Genomic DNA, 20,811 nt, shown 5'->3' on the forward strand with positions numbered 1-20,811 from the left:
AAGAATTGACTAACTTTTTTCTCAAGTACGATGAAAGACTTCCGGCTCCATCATGTCCTATAATCCAAGAGACATACTTCTGTGGAGCATCCAGGTAATGCTTCTGGAATGACTTCATTCCCCAGTTTAACACCACCTGTGAATAAAAGCAAAGTATTAGGGATGTTCAAAAAGTATTCTACCCTTTGTTTTTTTCGTGCGGAAACAAATGAACCGCAGGAGTTACAGATTACCTTCACGCGCACGGGTGAATATTTCGGGTAAAATTGATATTGACAATTGATAAGACTGGTAAATCAATATTAAATTTTAAGACTCACCTCATTAACCTGATCAACCGGTTTGATGTAATAGATGGAGTGAAAATCTGGCGTGATGGTTTCTGGCTTGAAGCCGTACTGTGAGAAATCGTCGACGTCCAGATTGTTGGAAGCTATCAGACCAAACGTGCTGACCACATACTTTTCCAGAGTTTCCAATGGTAATCTCGCCTAAATTACAAAAAATAGTTTACACTTTGTAAGTTTTATCGGTGACAGTAATAACTTTCAAAGTGATATATATGTCAATTTTATCTGTTTAGCAATGACATTTTTTCATGATCAAATCACATCCTACGGTTAAGGGGGGGGTCCTTATGCCAACAGAGAACCTAGCGGAAAAATACGAAGCTTGCAATTTGAGAGTTTTTTTATAATTTACAATTTCAACTGTATTAATTAATAAAATCTGAAAACATTAAACAGATTTTTATTTTAATTAAAAGATAAACTTACAATTATTGTAAAAAAAAATGTGAATTTGTTACATATTTGTGGCATAGGTTATGTTATTATTACACTATTTTTATGGTTATATTTATTATAAAAATTTAGTTTATTAAGTTTTCAATATTTTACAGTTTTTATATTAATTTTAAAAAACATCGATTTTTATGAAAAATACAAATGTGTATAACTTAAAATCATTTTTATTTATATAAAATCTTATTTAGGTATGGTCCCAATATTTAAGCTCGAGTATTAAAATGTCAACCATTTTGAATTTTCGGAATTCTGCTATGATTTCTTTGCGAGTCGTCATGTAAAACCTAAAATTGAATTAAATGCAAAACACTAAATGGATAGCAGGTATATTTATATTTTTGCATGCCCGCTAGCAAAAATCATGATTTTGACATTCAAAATTCAACCATTGAGATATCCTTTGCCACTAGACCTGTGATGTTCTTGTATGACTGATTAGAACTGTATAAGTATGTTCATTATCTTCTACACACCAGTGTCATGACTGACTTATGAAGTCATTACTAAAAAACTTACGTTTCCATCCATTTGCATTTACACCCCCCGTCATTCGTGGACGTTTTTAAAATACTTAACAATTTCTCATTCATTTAACTGGAAAGGCTCCATCTTTGTAGATGAAGGTTTTTCTTCGACATATCTGGGCAGGAGTAACAAATTAATAACAACATCAAATTCGAGGTCAACACAAAAATATATAATATATTGTATAGTACACGTAAAAAAATATATAAATAGACAACTAGTGTTGTAATATAAAAAAATATGCATATTATTGTTTGGCGAGATTTTTGAGGCAATAGCCCAACAAATAGGATAAGTACAGAGTGGAGGCGATCATTCTGAGGGAGGCTATCATTTCCAGACAAGAGTGAGATCTTGAATCACGTGGATTCGGTCATCTGCGGCGTGACGTTGCGCCTCTCCGGCATCAGCTGCAGGTCCGCCTGGAAGACTTCTAAGCTTTCAAAAAACGCATTTGACTTGTTCACGTCGTCGGGCGCATCTCCCTCTCTTGGCACAAATGTCAGGGAGTAGTCGGTGACCGGGGGTAGGACTTCCACGGTCTGGTCCGCTTTGATCTTTTCGTCGGTGTCTAAGTTAGCGGTGGTCTTGTAGCCCATGATCTGAAGACAAAATATTTATAATTAATTACAATTTAGCAATATATATTTGTAACTTCCATACAAGAGGATGCCCCCCATTAATTATAAAAAATAAAAAAAAGATTTATACTGTTTTTATTATCTGCTAAAAAATAGATACAGGTGTTTAAAAACTAGAATGATGATATTGAAATGTAATTTCCAGGATGACAAAATGGCTCCAAAAATGGGCAGGGATGCTAGCAATATCCTGTGCAGCAATTCTTAACAGTTAGCATTTTAGCACGATTCCATTATTTTCATTGGTCCAAATTAACACGAAACGCATTCCATACACAAGGCGGTCATCTACATAATCGGTAAATTATTAATACGGTGAAAATTTAGGTTGGTAGACATGTCGGTCAAATTTGGGTATGTTCGTGCTGGGATACGCCAGATATGCATATTAGTCATGTCATTGTGATTGCAGCATGTAGTGAAACAAATATTATGTTACTACTAGTCACTCGATGTTTGACGTGCATCTCAATTTTTTATCTGTAAAATTGATGTAGCCCACATGAGTGCAGTGAAAAAATTTCAAACCGCATTGCTCTCGCAAACACTATATTTTGTCATTACATTGGTGCCGCCATTCTTCATTTTACAGATTGGCCCAACCCAAGTTCCTTTCTGAATACCCATTTTTTTGATAATCAGTAAGTAAAGGATTTATGTCTCGGTCCGGTATATCAGCGTCGGTTTCACGAGAGTGATTGACAAATAGTGCATTCGAACAATATAAAGAATAAACTTACTTGGATTGACAATTTTCTGGCCTTATTATCGACAACCTGCGTGTGCTCATCGACCCAGCTCCTAACGTCTTCGAGGGTCAATTCCTCGATCATTTTAATCTGAAAGAATAAATGAAATACCTTATAAAATACAGGAATAAAAATGCAAAACCTGGAATTAAATGTACAGTACAGTGTGTCTAAAGGAAATGTGCGACAGTTAAACAGTTCAAGGGTGCGACGCGGTGAGAGAATGCTCAGTCCGAGGCGCTATGAGAGACTCAATATCCAATCAATTGCGATCTGCTATTTATTGTACTACGCACAATTGAATAATGCATTAAAATGAATATTCAATAAATTGCGGATCAGCTATTTTATTGAGTATATAATACATAATTGGGTACATTCCCCAAAGAATTAGACATTTTCAGTGACATTCTTTGTATTTAGTTTTCGAAATTTTATTTTTCTGTATAAAAATTGTACTTTAGTTTTTTTTTACTATATAAATATTTTCTTCTCTGTTGTGAGGGTAATATTTGTTATATTGTAAATCTCACGTTGTGAACGTCTTGAATTTAGATTTGTTATGTCCACAATGTTTTGTTCTCTTAAATATATACTAGCAAGGATGGCGGTTCTCATGTACACTGCTCTGCACATGAGTCGGAAAACAGTAGCACTTTAATACTGTAACATCCTAAAAGACATTAGTAGCTTTTTGATAAAGTTAACTTCAAGTTCACCTCTTGTGCAATCCTGTCAAAAGTATACTCGTGTTGTGAGATCTCGGTCCAGTTCCTTCCGACCATGTCTTGCAGGTGAATGTCAACGGTCCGCTTGGACTCAATTACTGCATGCTTGGTCTGCTCGAAAGCCTTTGAAGTCAATTCACGAATCTCTTTGCGGAAACCGTTCAAGAAGTTATCTATTCTGCTATCCACGTGATCGGTACTGAAAAGACAGGAATTGTATTTCAATTGCGATATTGACCAGCATATTTGCCATAAAGGAAAAATTGCATATCAAATTTATTTTGTATGGCAAAGTTGCATGTGTCTAAATATATGCCAATGCGGTGCGTGTAGTTTGTTTTACTAGACTACCATAACAGGAGGGTGGGAGAAGTAGGTTAAGTGTTAAGTAAAGATGGAGGGAAGTGAACAATTTGTAACTGGAAAGAAGACTATTATGTTGTGGATCACGGGTTCGAATCCCAGGTCTGGCAAAATGGACTCAAAGTATGGACATAATAGGTTGAGCAAGTGGTTAACATCCATTTCTTGAAAAAACGAAAATCTACTAATTCAACCTCCACCCTGCGAAGGTCCATATAATCGTCTCACGATAGGGTAAGAAGGGGTTAAATTAAAATCAAACCTGTGCTTGTCGGCTTGCGTGTTGACTGTGATGAGGAAACCAGAAACGCCGAATGTGGAGACTGCATCGCATATAACTGTATACCTACCCCAGCTGTTCTTTGGTGCGGAGTTGATTATACAGTGGTTCCTCCATAAGTAGCTGAAACAAGAAGCCAATTAAATATTCAAGACTCTCCCATCTGAAAAGTTTGTAGGCCCTTTAGATTAAGGACTCACATGTCGCAAGTGGGTCAAAATAGAAATTTTACGATATTTTCAGAGTATAAGTCCGCACATTCCTTAAACTTCCTAGAAATTCTATTTATATAATTTTGAAGCCATATTATTTAGTTTTAGTTATGTTAATAACCAATACATAATTGAATATTGGTGTGATTTATAAAGTACCTACATATACCTGATATTTTAAATGAATGTTCAATACCTACTATATTCTTAATAAATGGATTTGCTAACATACCGCACCCCCAGTAAAATACTGTAGTAAGTCAAAAATTGGCATTTTGCAGGAGAGCCATTTGAAGTTTCAAATATTCTTTGTAAATACAGGAAAAGTCTGAATGTAAAAATTATTACTCATTTTTATGGAAAAACATGATCTATTTTCAACTGTATTCATCATTTTTCTCTAAAACATATACAAACGGAGATATTTGAATATTTCTGAGTTACGACTGTATTTTATTAGGATATTTGACAATTTCATGGTAAAATTTGAATCAACTCAATACTTTCTATGTAAATTTCCCTACCATCACTCTAATAATTTCAACTAATTTGTTGGGCACTGTAAAGGAAGGTTTTCAAAATATTAAGTTATGGTACAATCTTTAAAGATTTATTGAAAAAAAAAGAAAAATACAATTATTAGTTCAAAACAACAAAAAAATACTTAATTATTTAATTTAATGGGAAAATAATTTTTTTACATACGATTTTCAATTTTTAAACATCACTTGGAAGAGAAGCAAAAAATCATAATAAAATTCACGATGTTTAGCGGTGCAGAGGAAAGCAAATCCTTCTTTTTAATTGTCGTTATTTTTGGCCACACTTGATATGCTTTGGATATATTGAGACCATCCATTGGTAACGGTTTTCCTATTTGCTGTTGTCGAACATTCAATTTCCTACATTCTTCATGATAACTGGTTTTAAAAAAATAATGTATGGATAGTCTCTGTCTACTTTTATAACTTTAATCTTCTGCCACAAAACTTTTTCTCCATTTTCATCCGTGTTGTAATTTTTACCGATTTCATCTGCTAGTTTTTTCATGTTGAGAAAATTATTTGTCGTCATGGGTTTAACTATGTATGGTTGTCCTGTTTTCTTACTTGTTTGTACAATGGTAATCATTTGGCTGGGCACAAATATTGGTCCACTTTTTAGAGCCCTGGTTTTCTGCTGCTCAATTGTAGAATGGACGATATCGCCTTCATTTTGTTTATGCCCGGTGACCAAAAACTTATGAGAGATCGTTGTATTTTTTTGTCAATTCCCGGTGGCATATAAATACATTGCAGCAATGTATTTATTTTTATTCTGCCCGGCACAATTGTCACTGTAAAAAATAAAATGCTCATTGTGGTGATATTTTTTACATGCATTGTAATCGAGTACACAGCTACCAATTTTATTGGATCCTCATGCAGCTTGACTCTCGTCCCACATGTATCAGTTTGCAATATTTTCAGTGATATTATAGACTGTACGATTGTACATTGCCAAACTTTCGTTTATAATAGAAAGTTGACACATTTCCGCAAGGAAGCGGTAAAACAGCCTGAAAATCATATACAGCTACATTAATGACGCTATCTTGGCCATTAGTTCGGGACTCTGCTACGTCTTTGATCTTTTCATCCCTTGCCTCTTTTTTCCAGGTTGATGTGTCTCATATTTTTCTTGAAGTTGTTTTTTTTTCATCTGGTGGTGAAGAATTATTGTATAGGTCGCATTCAACGCACAAATCTTTTTTTAGGCTTAAAGAAGCCAATATTAAATTCGTCATTAAATATAGATGCGTATAATAGTGTTCTTTTCCAAATGGCATATTGCTGTCAGCTTGTTGTTTTTTGTATAACCGATACATTTCAGCAATTGTTAATTTACCATCTAAATACAATTTGGACGTCTGTGCACGCAAATAATGTTACTCGATCACTGGGAAAGACTTAATGTGAGCTCTTATATAATTTTTTTAAGCATCACTAATTTTTTTGTGATTTTTGTGATCTCTTTGTTCTGGAATTGGCGTTCCGGAAAGAAGATCTCTTGTTTTCCATGCAGTGGAGCAGTACCTTTCACTCACCCCAAATGTGTTGATAAAGTATTTTTTGCATACTTCTTGTATTTTACTTCCATTTAATTGTTGATAACAAAAATTGTTGCCTCTGCTGCTTCCAGTTTTTTTTGTTTGAATACTTTTGAACAATAATATCCATGCAATTAGTGAGAAAATTACGCTGTATCTCAAGATTTTCCTGTAGTAACAGAGTTACAACAGTATTTTTTTGAAAAGTATTGTTTTAGTTTTTTAGAAAGCTTCTTGTAAAATACTGTCGTAACTTAGTTGCAACACTATTTTATTATCTATTCAACAGTTTTCGGAAAGTAATGTACTGTATTAAGTGCTTTCTCTCCGACACTATTTGAGTTTGAGATACGATAGTATTTTATTAAAATAGCAAAAAAAAATACGAATCCAACCACATCCATAACTCGAAAACGCCCATTTCAGACTTACGACAGTATTTTACTGGGGGTGCGAATTACGTTCAATGTTGTTTTTTTTGTGAAAATTGCAATGAGATAGAATGAGAAAGAGAATTTTTTTTATCAAATTAGCAAGGATAAAGAGATGCAAAATAATATCATTTTTATTTTAAAAATATATACCTGGTTACTGTCTCACATTTACGATTTCAAATGAAAACAATATAATCTTTGTGCACACCTTTCCCATTAACCCTGAATCAAACACGTGAACACTGCCACTATTCCATTGTTGGTAAAAATATTGCATTAATACTTTATTACTCCACTATTAAATTTAATAAAGTATATTTAACCGTTAATTATGTGATTATCCATTTATGTCACATGGGGTGACATGTGATAATTTATGATGAAGGGGAGGGCGTTCACACTGTGAACACTACTGAAATTAAATACGTTAACGAATGGAACAGGGGTAGTTAAATATGGCGGCATATTTAGACTGAGGTGTAACAATTTATTTTCACAATTTTTAAATAATTATTTTCATTAAAAAAAATTTTTCATAATATACTTTTGACCAGTTTTGAAATTGTATATTAATTGGCACATTATTGTATGATATTACGCCTCAGGCTGATGGTGGCAGGCTCGCGAACTATTTTTTTAGCATCCATACTAGTCACTGTATCTGCAATGGTCACAGTTACGACTCGCTAATGAATTATCCGGCTTTAGATTGTGACCATATTATGTGTGACTTATCGGTTTATGAAAATAGACACCTCAATTGCATAATGAGATGCAATTGTACAAGACTTACCATGACAATGCTAAGTATGCTGTACTCCTTAATTGTGAGCGATTCGGTCTGGTAATAATTTGTAACAATACTATTGGTATCATCACTGTAGAACGAGTTTATGCGGCAGTACTTCTCTCCGGGTGGTAGCCGATACATTCTCATCTGAAAGCAGTCATAAAATTATAAGGAGCCAGTAACGACTTTTGAATGATTTGCATTTAATCGTACAAAAAAAACGAGAAAAAAGCTGTACCGTCATTGCTGCAACTTCTTTACAACTGATCATTGAAAAAATTCGAAAAGATAGTATGTAGATGAAGAATTTTCTGGCTGGATAACCTTATAGAATAGATCAATATTGCAGTACAGATAAAATTAAGCTAAAGAAAATATCAACACATAAACAAATATACGAGGTAGCCGTTTATATTTCGGGAATAACAAACAAAAACAATTTTTACAATAAAAACAGTTTTATTGTTTTTCAAAATATTCTCAACGACAATTTATACACTTTTCCATGCGGTTGAACCAATCTGGTAAGCATTTTTGCCACTTTGTAGAAGGTAACTCCAAAACATGGTTTTTGAATGCATCAACCCCCTCTTCTGGTGTAGAAAATCGTTGACCACGCAATTCATCCTTGGCTGTCGGGAATAAAAAGAAATCATTTGGTGCCAACTCGGGTCTGTACGGCGGATGACAAATCAATTTGATGTTTTGAGTGCTCAAATAGGCGCGTGTTTGAGCCGATGTGTGATAGCTCGCATTGTCTTGATAAAGGATGATTTGACGCCGACAGTTGCTTTTCCTCATTTCACCAAAAACTTCTGGAAAACAAATGGTTGTATTCCATTCAGAATTGACTGTTCTATGATTCTCTAAAGGTACAGTAGCGACATGGCCCGTTTTTCTGAATAAACAGGCGACCATTTGCTTCGAAGTGCTTCGAGCGCGAGCAACTTTTGTTGGTTTAAACTAATTTTGGAAGACCCATACGGTCGACTGCTGTTTACTTTCGGGCTCATACGCATAGATCTAAGATTCGTCACCTGTAGCAATCTTATTAACGATTTTTGAAGCACCTCGATTGTATTTTTTGAGCATTTCATTGCACCAATCGACACGCGCCTCTTTTTGAGCGATTGTCAAATTATGCGGGATCCAACGCGAACATAGCTTCCTTAGGTCTAAATATTCATGCAAGATCATATACACGCTAGTTTTACTAATGCCCAAAGATGCCTCATTCTCACGGTATATCACATAATGATCTTGCATTATCAGTTCACGCACAGCATCGATGTTTTTTGGAGAAACAACTGATTTTGGACGACCTTCACGCGGCTCGTCTGTGAGTGAACGACAGCCACGATAAAATTCGCTAAATCAGCGATATACCGTAGTTTTTGATGGTGCTTTATCTCCATATAAAGCATTAAGTTCAGCGATGCACTGTTCCCGTGTTAATCCGCGTCGAAAGTTGTTAAAAATAATCGCAAGAAAATTTTCACGAGTTAATTCCATTTTTTGGCCGAGATAAATTTTTCAAATGAATTTAAAAAAAAACAAAAAGCGTCCGTTTGTTAAAACTTTTTGAGTACTTTTGCCGTTAAAAATGTCAAACTTTAAAATACAGAAGTCAAATTGCACCTAGCAACACCAATGTTGCAAATTCCCGAAATATAAACGGCAACCTATGCATAACATGTTTATTTAAGTTGACTGCAGAATTAGAATTAGAAAGCAGTCGGCTTGGTTTAGAGGGGTCTATGTTTGTGTTGTTTACCATTTTTCTTGCCAGATCTAGTATTCTTGAATAGGTGTCTAGCAAGCAATTTTTTTACCTTACATCTTTTAAATAAATTTTACTTACAAAATGATAACTAAATTTCTTAATTGTATTAACTTTTAATTTTATGATTTATTTAGAGACTGTCTGCAAAATACGAAATTCGTCTTCGATCTCTCTGGTCATATAAAATCTCTTTGTATAAATACAATGTTGACAATTATTATGGTGTATTTTTTTGTAGTGCTAGTTTCTAGACACTGTTTGAATTTTGAGGAAATCTAGCATTTCTTACTGCTTACTAGCTTATTCTCTGACCCTCAGGGAATACAAAATTAATGTGAACTGGCATACCCTACTGGAAGTGGTATATGACAGATCCTGATCTCGAGTGTGTAAAAATATGAAATAAACTAAAATACTTGTTATGTTATTTTCAATAGTTACGTCAGTATCATGATAATACGCATTAAAGTTTGTCACGTAAATGTAATGCGTATTCAATATTTGAATGAAATCGGCACGCTTTGATATACCTAGGTTTTATTACTTGACCGTCATAAAGTACCCTATTTCAAAGCCACTGTTGAATCGTAGACGATTAAAAAATTAAGGAAAATGAAAATTAGTAACATAGAAACCTTTGGCCGATCTGCTTCAGTCATGGGCTTCCATTTAAGGTTGTTTATCACGGTGTTAGAGATGGCGATAGCGTCGTCCTTGAGCAGATTTCCCTGGATGAGTATCTGAGCGCGCAGTCTTTGCAAGAAGTTGTCTATGAACGCCTCTATGTCTTCGTATTTGATGTCTATTCGTGAGTACAATTTATGGGAAGCCGTGTAATAGTTTTCCACTGTCAAAGCGTACCACACATCACTGGAATAACACGATTGTAAATATTGAGTGAAAGAGCTTGTCACTGATTTTGTTTAGACAAAGATAAGTAAGAGAAGTGAATCGATTTATTTTTGTAACTAGGATAAACACGATCGTTCAATTTTTTCAAGGTGTCCCGGACTTTTGAAAATGGGAAATGACCCCCATGTTTTCTTACATTCTCAGAGAGACAACACTGGACCCTGAGAGTGACTTGTATTAGAAAATAATATAGTATTTAAATTCATCATATCAATCTGTTTAGGGCAAGTAAAAACAGGCCTTACTCCTCAGTCCCCTTTCGGTATTTTAAATTGGTTTATCTACACCAGGGGTTCTAAGCCCTGTGCCCGTGGAACTATTTTCATGCGCCCACTACATAGTATTTAATAACGAAACCTGTGATATCAAGCTGACCAGAAGGAGCTTAAAAAATAAAATCCTGTTTTGGTGCCACATATTTGTGCGAATCTTTATTTTCCACCATAAACATAGTAAAATCCAAAACCAGATCTCGACTTGCCAATACACTGAACTCCCTTTTTGCACAGTTTTTTTACACGATTTCGAAATAACACTGTTCAAATCCATCGGTTCTGAATGCATGTTGGAGACCAATTTGGCCAGAATGTGTTAAAACATAGTGAATAATCTTTGTTACCTTTGATTTTTTGAAGTATTTTAGTGTACTTATACGTTTTTTAACACGGTATCGCGTGGAACCGTGTAAATGGGGAGTTCAGTATACTGACCTTGATGATTGTTAGCTACATATTAGGATTATCATCTTAGAGCTGTATGCATGAAGTCTCAAACCGCGTTGAAGGTATTCGGTGGATTATAGTCCAAATAAGAAAGCTATAAAAAATGTATACGTCATAGGCTGCGTACAGAAATGCGCATGAAAAATGCAAATGGCGGTCACCTTTCAGGGTCACTTTCAGCCAATAATATATGTCAGAAGTCGGCAACTTCTGTGGAGGCCCATATTATGATTCTCTGAGGACCGGACATGGTCGGTATAGTCGGCAAAAATGAATTCATTACAAGCGTTTGTTGCGAGAGTTGTAGATTTCGCAGTGTAGAAAATAGAAAGGAGTAGACGATCGCGACTGCGAAAAAGGTATCTCAGAGACATGAACAATACATACTCTTGATCAGGGGTTCACAAACTTTTTCGTCAAAGGGACAATTTTTAGATCAGAAATATTTGGCGGGCCGCCGCCCTTTCTTTTGTAAATATTTTCTGTTTCTAAAAAACAAAAGGCAAATTCCAATGTGTAAACTTAATTGAAACTAACACTATACAATATTATTAATATACTAAAAAATAATATTTAAATTTTGTCACCATGTGATTCATGCAATTGTTTGTTTGAAACTAAATCCTGCAATCTAGGCTCAAATTTTGTGATGTCAATGAAAACAGATGCGATACGGTTGTTTGTTAATTTTGATCTTAAGTTTAATTTAATGATGCTCATTGTACAAAATGTTTTTTCACAAATATAGGGACTTCCAAACAAAGATGCCATTTGATGCGCATGTTTAACTTACTATATTTGGATATACCTCAAGTGAAAGTCCTTCGTCGAATTAAAGTCGAATTCAATTAAATTCTTATCACGATAAGATGCTTTTGTAATTTTTAATATTCGATATGAAGAATAAATTACAAGATAAAAAGAACTTTTTATATACCACGTTTTTAAATTTTCTGTTGAATCATATAAACTTCACAATTCTATGTATTAATAAATACTTTTTTTGTACTTGATAGAAATACTGAATAAATATAGAATACTGAAATTTCATTTTGACATTTCATATTGATTTCCATAGTAACGCATGTATATATTAATAATTTAGTTGCTAGGACCCCCTTAGCAACTAATGGTAGTGTACTGGACACAAGAAAAAAATTGTACCAGACAAACAAGAATACGAGCTATTAAAAACGTGGTAAAAATAGTACAGGTTCAACATATTAAATCTCGTGGGACACAACAAAAAGTCACGCAGGACACACTTTATGAACCCCTGCTCTAGATATAGCGCTGTTAAATTTTGAAACTAGTTTCGATTTTCGAAAGACGTCGTTAGAAACGCGATTTGCAAAATGTTACAAAGAAGGACTTACCCGTTCTTACTCTTCTTCACAACTTAAGATATTATGCTACATTTGCGAACTTTAAAAACAGTGATCGCGCTGTTTACAAAACATGTACATCACGGATTTTATTCATAGTCTAGACCAGTGCTTCTCAAACGTTTTCATACCACGGCTCCCTAAATCAGAAAAAAATAAATCCAAGGCTCCCCTTCCCAAAAGTTTTAGTCTTAAGTGACCAATAGTACTTTATTTAACATTAATTATTATTATGGGTACATTTTTATTAAAAATAATAGAACATTTCATTATCATTATCAGCTCACAAAAACAATTTAATGAGAGGGTGATTGCATATTTTTACATAATAAATCAATATCCGGTGCAATGTTTGAAATGCTAATTCGCGGGGTTTGCTCCAAAGTCTCTGTTGAAAGACATGACCTGTGTTTATTTTTTTATTACCAGTAATGATGAAAATGATGTTTCGCATGGGTATATTGTCTCAAAAGTAACTATTATTAATAATGCTGCTTTTGTGGTGTGATTGTGAAGGCTTCTTTTACTAAATTCGACTTCAAGGAAATTATATGATCTAATATCACCAATTCTTCTTGAGTTGCCTACGTAATATGATCATATTTTAAGGATTTAGCAAACGGCGTTCTTATGCAATTGTACTTTTGGTATTCATTTAAGTTTGGGAAATATATGTTGAAAAATCGTTGTGATTCGACAATGTGATCAAGTACCATAATACTTTTAATTGAAGTCGAAAGAGATATTTCATTGGTGGTAAGAAACTCATTCAAGCATGAAAACATGTCAGTGCATCCTTGATTAATTCCTTATGACCACAAAGAAAGTTTTTGTAGAAAGCTTGAAGTTTGATATTCAGAATTATAATGTTGATATCTTTTCCCTAGAGAGAAAGATTCAATTCATTTACTACTCTGCCAAATATGAAGCATTCATCCATTTTTCATCACTAAAGCGGGAAGAAAGATCTGATTTTTTGTCATGAAGAAAGAGGCGAAATTCATTACTAAGTTCTACAATAAATTCTTATTCATATCGGATAAAGTATTGTGATCGTGTAAAAATTCGACCTCGAGATTTTGACTGATTTGTATCAGATATCGACCAGGGATCACGTTATGATTTTTGTTTTTCAAATACTGACATATTTCGCGGCTCCCTAGCAGGAGCTCCACGGCCCCCCGTGGGGCCGCGCCCCCAGTTTGAGAAGTACTGGTCTAGACTCTAGATGCAATGTTCCTGTCTTTCGATTATTCACTAAAGATGTCATAAAAACGCAGTACTTCCCATGGATAAGATGGATTTATGTAAGATTACGATAAAATACCAATGACCCTAAAGTTACCGCTTTATCTGGCATTAAAATATTATGCAATGGAATAATTGGTTTCATTCTGCAATCTTTCAAAATATCACCTAAGGTGGTTAATTGTAAGATAACTGTAATAAACAAGGCGAAAGTCTCAAACACACTGGTGATATTAAGATTGTCATAGGGTGATTGGTATAAATGATAATATTATAAAGATACCATTACATACATATTATGTAAATCCCTTTTCATTTCATGACAATTTCGAAAATATGATCAAAGAAGGAATAAAAGAAAAGGTCACCAACCTGACGAGGGAGTTTTCAATTTTGTTGACACTTTTGTGATTTCCCCCCATTTGGAAATCATCCCTGAAGGCTGAAAACATGACGGGTGAAATGAAGTTTTTATATTCTTTCATTGTCTTCGTGATAACATCAACCAACATCTGTAAGATAAGAAATATACATGTTAATACATAGTATCAACTGAGGGCACTTGATGAAAATTGAATGGAATATAATATAATTTGAAAACATCCCAGATATGTATACTGTAAAAGTGTAAACCAATGATCTTAGATTAACTTGTTAAAACACAGCAGATGATCAATAGAGATTTCTTAGATTATATAAAAGATTAATAACGTCAATATAAATAATCAAACAAATCCAGTTTGCAATAACAATAATATTGATTTTTATAGTTACAGGCAGTTTCTGATAAAAACCCATGATTTTGATTTCGACCCCCTTATCGTCGCGGCTGATGTCACACGTAAGTCCAGCTGTCTTTGCTGCATAGAGTTTTTCATCCAAAACTAGCTGAAGCACAGCGATCCACGTGTCTAGCAGACACACCCTGAAAAGTGCAACAAGAAAACATTCCTTATAATACATTTCTATACGGTAGACTATGATAACTCTATAAATCCGGGTCACTGGTTAATTTAATAACTATTTTAAAGGCAGTTTGACTTTGTATTAGTAGATGTGGTTGGATTATTAACAAGTTCATTATTTTCTTCTTTTATTGGCAACCCTGAAAACAAAATGGTACCTATCTTAAAAATAATGGTCATTGCTTTTGGCTGATCAATATAAAATTGACACAAGTTAATTACAGCAAAATTTTATAATTAAATGTCTGCTTTGACACTCTGTGTGAAATGTCAAATTTACGTCGAATTTAATCAATATAAAAAGAATAATGTATGTAATTGATTAATTAACCAAAGATGTTTTAAAAACCTTCTTCTGTAGAGATGGAGCAATTGTAGCTAGACCAGATCTTTTTTTATTCAATTTCATATATTTAGGTTCCATCTCCATAGATATAAGGTTTATTTTTTCAATATATGTGATGCCCAATTAAATAAGCAACTTGTGGAGGCCCATATAATCTTAGGGTAGGACATGGTTGGGTGTTCTTTATTATAATTATTGTCAATTGATCTGGAAATGTATTGTATTAATTTAGTAGTTTGTAATTCCATTTTTTTATATTATTCCGTACCGGTTTCATCTGTTGTAGTCTTCAATATTATATTTTATTTTAATTACAATATACCTTTAAGCTTGTGTGGAGGTGGAAATGCTATTCCCAAAGTGGGGCCAATCGCTAGAGAAGGTCTTAAGCTGTCTGTATAGAGTGTTAAATGCTAAAATTTAAATAAACTTCTGTATAAAACATACCATTGGACCGACTCTTTCACTAGTGGTGTTTCGAGGAGAATGAGAATAATGGTAGTCTGGCGTCTGAATTTGTAGTCTGGCTTGAACCAAAGCTCCATCAACTCATCGTTTCTCAACAGCGTGGGGGCATCTTCAGGGGACTGCAACTCACCAGTGTTATGCTCTCCAGCAGACGCATCAGATGTGGGCTTGGCAGTTATCTCCGATTTTTCAGGCATAGGGATCAGGTCAAAGTTGTCCGTGATATAGATGTTGGGCTCCGGCAGATGGAATTCTGGCAATGATTGTATTTCTTTCCATCTGGTTATGGATTCCGTAGGTATTGCTATGGACATTAATTCAATGACTAAGTTTAGACATTTATATGTATCAGCAAAACGATAACTTAGTGACAGCACCATGATTCTTAATGGTAGAATTATGAAACTAAAGAGACAGCTGTCAAAATAATACAGTAGAACCTCAATATAACATACTAAAATGTAGGTGAGGGAATGTCCGTTAACACATTGGTGACCGACTTTATTTTTGTATATAGAATAGAAAATTGGCTTCCAACAATCAAATATTAATAATTTAAAAAGCATGCGTTTAAATCAATTGTGATTTTTTGAACATGAATAAATAAGGATTCTTTAATATGATTTAAAAGACAGAAAAGAGGCGTCTAATTACAAAAAGTCCACAACTCAATATTTTCGGGAAACAACGTTTTTATGTTTCAAGCTTCAATTATTTGTTTTAATGTGAGATTATTTTTTCCGTTGTATTCTAATCTAATATAATTCTAATGTCGGAATCAGAACCAAATGGCAATTTGTTTCAGCCGATAAACTCTTAAATGCAATAAATATTTGCAAAATAAAATTGGACGTAGCGCTATTTTTACGTCACTTTTTAATTTATTCCGCATAAATGACACTGTCATGAGTTTACCAGATGCTACAGCATGGGAGACGCCCTTTTCAATATTGAACGTTCCCTTATTGGTTGACTTAAACACGCGCGAAATCAACGAAGCTTTAAATATTATGAAACACGAACTTGGCGCTTTTTGTAATTAATCGAGACTTAATTTTTTTTTCTTAGGGTTATGTCGCGTTTTGGAATTTATAGATCAATACATATTATGTAAAATTATACAAAGAATACGTGCGTATTTTTTTCTCGATTTTGACCGTATGTGGACTTATCGCTTTTTGGAATTAGACGCCTCAAAAGAAATGAAATATATTTAAAGGGAGATAGGGAGGTTCAAAGTTCAATAAACAAAAACTTTCGTTTATTTTTCTTCAGATACAAATGATAATTTGTAATAAAACAGTTTCTGTGAATTATCCTGTATCTAAAATCGCTTCCAAGGTTTGTAAATATTTTAACAGATGTTCATTCTTAACGCCGATAATAAAAATGTTAATAATCTTTCTGTCACATATTTTCGACATACACTTCTTCTCTTTTTGTACGGGGGATACATTCCAAAGACTACCGTCCAAAACAAAGCCGTGTAAAAAAAGATAAGGTGTCCATACAAAAATGGTAGATAGGTTCCATTACTAAAAATCAAAATACGAAATTCTTGACCTCAAAAATAAATCGAATTTATTATTTATACATAAAAATACTTACTTTTCGATTTAAATTAAATTTAGCATAGAGAAATACGAGGGTGGGTCAATAATTCCTTAGAAAAAAGCATTAAAACAGTTTTTATTTTTGTATTTTTTTTTTATTTCTCAACATAATCTCCTTGGAGCTCAATACACTTGGTTAGACGTTTCTCAATTTTTTTTAAACCGACAGAAAAATAAGTTTTCGGAAGGTCCTCAAAATAAGCATTTGTCCGATCGATGACTTCTTCATTTGAAAAAAAACGTTGTCCACTTAGCCATTTTTTTAAGTTTGGGAAAAGGAAAAAGTCACTGGGGGCTAAATCTGGCGAATACGGTGGGTGGTCGACCAATTCGAACTTCAATTCTTCAATTTTAGCCATTGATCGTAAACATGTGTGAACACGGGCATTGTCCTGATGAAAGAGGATTTTTTTCCTGTTTAAATGAGGCCGTTTTTCTTCAATTTTGTTTTTTAGCTGGTCCAATAAAGATGCATAATAATCCCCTGTTATTGTTTTTCCTTTTTCCAAATAGTCAACGAAAATAATTTCACGTGCATCCCAAAATACAGTAGCCATAACCTTACCAGCTGATTTTACGGTTTTCACCTTCTTTGGACATGGTTTGCCTTCGCAATCCACTGCTTTGACTGTTCTTTCGTCTCGGGAGTATAGTGGTGTATTCATGTTTCATCTACAGTCACAAAGCGACGAAAAAATTCATCCGGATTGCGTTGCATGAGCGACAACAGGGCTTTAGAGGCCACCACCTTATTGCGTTTATTGTCGACTGTGAGCAAACGCGGCACCCATCTTGCAGAAATATTTTTCATGCCCAATTTGTCATGTAAAATAGAAATGACGCTACCTTTTGAGATCCCTGTAACCTCAATTATCTCACTCAACTTTAATCTTTGTTCACTTAACACCATATCGTGGATTTTATTGATCATTTCTGGTGTAGTCACCTCTACAAGACGTCCTGAGCGTGGTTCATCCTTTGTTGATGTACGACCACGTTTAAATTCATTTAACCAGTTATAAATAGTTGCAAGTGAAGGAGCAGATATGCCGTGAACTAAATCCAACTCATTTTTTATTTCCTTTGCTGTTGACCCTTTTATATTAAAATGTTTAATAACAGCTCTAAACTCAATTTTCTCCATTTTCCATTTTTCCATTTTCCACAAGCAAATTTTTTTTTTAAATGTACGAGAAACACACAACAACCCGACCAATCTGATTGAAACTTCGCAGCATACTGAATCGGTAGTGCCGCTGCATGAAAACAAACCGCTTACAGTACTAGTCGCGCCACCTGTCGGCTTTTCTAAGGACTTATTGACCCACCCTCGTATATTCATTCAGTGTCGCTAATTATTGACAATAAACGTGCCCGTTTACTGCTTTTTTTCGCTGGTGAAAAATCACTCTCATCTCTGGAAATATTTAATGACACTGACGCCGAAGCACGCGGCGCGTCTCTCGTATCGAACCCGAAGTAGCTGACTAGTGGCGCAATGTAAGATACATGCAGCCGTTACTTTGCAATTGCGTTTTGAATCTTTGAGATGCTCTGATGTAAAATGTCATGTTTGCAGATACGGGATTATACGTAGGGAGTGTCGATACATCAGGCATACTTAAAAACCCCTTTTCGCCTATATTAATGTTGTAAGTATGAAAAAGAGTTTTTGAATTATTCAAGCTAAGGCTTTTAGTTTTCATGAAGTTTGCAAGACTCAAATTAAAAGAAGATTCTAAAATGGAATTTCATGCAAGTAAAGGCTTGTTCGACAAATACAAATATTAACCAGAGGTATTCTTTACATAAAATCAAATTCACTGATAAAGATGCTGCAAATGAATGTAAAACATTGCTCTATTTTTGTAAATTCAACATTCGTAAACACATTTTTAGAAATTAAATGTACGAAAGTCGAGGACTGCCTGTAAAGAGATTTCATAATATGTTAAATCATTTCGTTTTTAAAATCGACACATTGAATGTAAAATTTCTCCTATCGCAACCGTGTCCGAAAGATCTGCCCCGCGGTCAACGAGGGTCTACTAGAATAATATACAAAGATTTTCGTCAGTGTTTTTGCCAATATGTAATATAAGTCACATGTCATTAATATGTACCTGTCTTCTTGTATTCAGTGCCGAACCACTCCTCGGTCTGATCATATTGGATGGGTACCTTGTGGCTCTGTGAAGTGATCATGATGTTCACCGTCTCCGGAGTCATCGCGTCCAAGACGTAATTGATCAGCTGCGCACACGAAAAAATGTATATCATTGATCATGCATAATATTATGTGGAATGTTTAAATCATGTGAAAATGTGATTAGCTGACTCATACTAATGTAGTATACACTACTCCGGATGGCTGATCATGTATTGAATATTATGGGAATAATTAGGAGAAATGCTTGGATGTCTCATATATTCTGATATACTCATATCAGAGCTATGAAGAGGTACATTAAAGAGTATTATGGTTTCAAAAGATCTTAGCTCCCAATTTCATAGTATGGATATATATAGAAAAAGCAACAAAACAGCTATAATGAATGAATTTGGACACTAGATGGAAGAAGTCTTATACGCATTCCATATTAGGAATTTTAAATGCGATTCAATTTTCGAATCGAACTATTGTACATGTCTTAGTATTGGTAATAAGTTCATTATTTTTTCTTCTATAGAGTAGACTTCACGGACTTCACTTCAACCATCACGGAGGAAAAATTAGGCTCGAGATAATGTCATTATATATTATAATAAGTGTAAAAATCAATGACAAAAAATTAATATTGTGAATTTTGCAAAAGTTTTTGTAAAAATTGGGAATTTGGAAAAGAGCCACACGCCAATGCCCAAAGAGCCACATGTGGCTCGCGAGCCGCAGTTTGCCGACCTCTGCCCTATCCAATGGTAGGAATTTAAGTATTGAAGGCATATTTTGACAATACTAATATCTGCAATGACGAAAAATGTTCTCTTCGAATGATCGTACAATGCGAAGTCACTTGTAGCCAACTTAATCAATAGACCAGAGGTCTATTTTTTTGCTTCAATTTTATAAATTTAGATTCCATCTCCATAAATAACGTTTTTTTGAACATGTTTGACAGATAAGCATTTTCAACAGTATGCATTTACGTGTAAGATGGGTATATTCTTTAAACACAGGTACTTAACGTAATAATATGATAATTGGTGAGTAGGTACCTCTGGGTTGTAATTGTAGATGAGTGAATTTGCCGTTATGTAGTGCTGTGGCGGATAGTAATGCATGGCTTCCGAGAGGAATTCCACGTTGTCCCTGGGTTCGAGCTCATCCATAAACTTGAAGTTTATATTGTTTATAGTCTGAAAACCATTAATGAAAACACCTCTAACAATGATCGTATAAATAACTAAAAGTTATCAAAAATCGGCTGCGAATTCTATTAAACCATACATACATGCTGCAGCAGCTGCGACCTGTGTACTCACCTGCCAGTGGCTAGAAGGAATCAAATAAACGAAACGTAACGGCGATTTCACACTGTTGTCAGGTCGGTATCCGACTATTGAAAAACAATATGTGTACTTGCCAGCCCCAGGATTCGAACCTAGGACCCACGGCGTTATAGTCCAACGCTTAAGCCGCGCGGCCACCGTGGTTATATATACCATATACCTAATAATAGTAATACAGATTACAAAAATAGAAATATAAAATAGCAAATATAATTGTACAAGATTTTGGTCTGTAGCAAAGC

The 20,811-nt window shown here is 34.4% G+C and overlaps 1 protein-coding gene across 1 annotated transcript in view; it reads right to left on the minus strand.

The window, feature by feature from the left end:
* Positions 1 to 1,019: 1,019 nt before the first annotated feature.
* LOC147069638 (nardilysin-like) overlaps positions 1,020 to 20,811 on the minus strand; it is a 41,771-nt gene continuing 21,979 nt past the window's right edge. The window contains 12 exon segments of the mRNA XM_085950858.1: positions 1,020 to 1,933; positions 2,713 to 2,811; positions 3,441 to 3,709; positions 4,007 to 4,157; positions 4,159 to 4,215; positions 7,621 to 7,764; positions 10,036 to 10,270; positions 14,040 to 14,179; positions 14,442 to 14,592; positions 15,426 to 15,750; positions 19,183 to 19,312; positions 20,276 to 20,416. Coding sequence (XP_085806984.1) covers positions 1,691 to 1,933; positions 2,713 to 2,811; positions 3,441 to 3,709; positions 4,007 to 4,157; positions 4,159 to 4,215; positions 7,621 to 7,764; positions 10,036 to 10,270; positions 14,040 to 14,179; positions 14,442 to 14,592; positions 15,426 to 15,750; positions 19,183 to 19,312; positions 20,276 to 20,416 — 2,085 coding nt within the window. The 3' untranslated portion in view covers positions 1,020 to 1,690.

The sequence above is a fragment of the Rhyacophila brunnea genome, unplaced genomic scaffold (assembly GCF_057557595.1).
Source record: "Rhyacophila brunnea isolate RB1 unplaced genomic scaffold, BYU_Rbru_1.0 scaffold_23, whole genome shotgun sequence".
NCBI classification, from domain to species: Eukaryota; Metazoa; Arthropoda; class Insecta; order Trichoptera; family Rhyacophilidae; genus Rhyacophila; species Rhyacophila brunnea.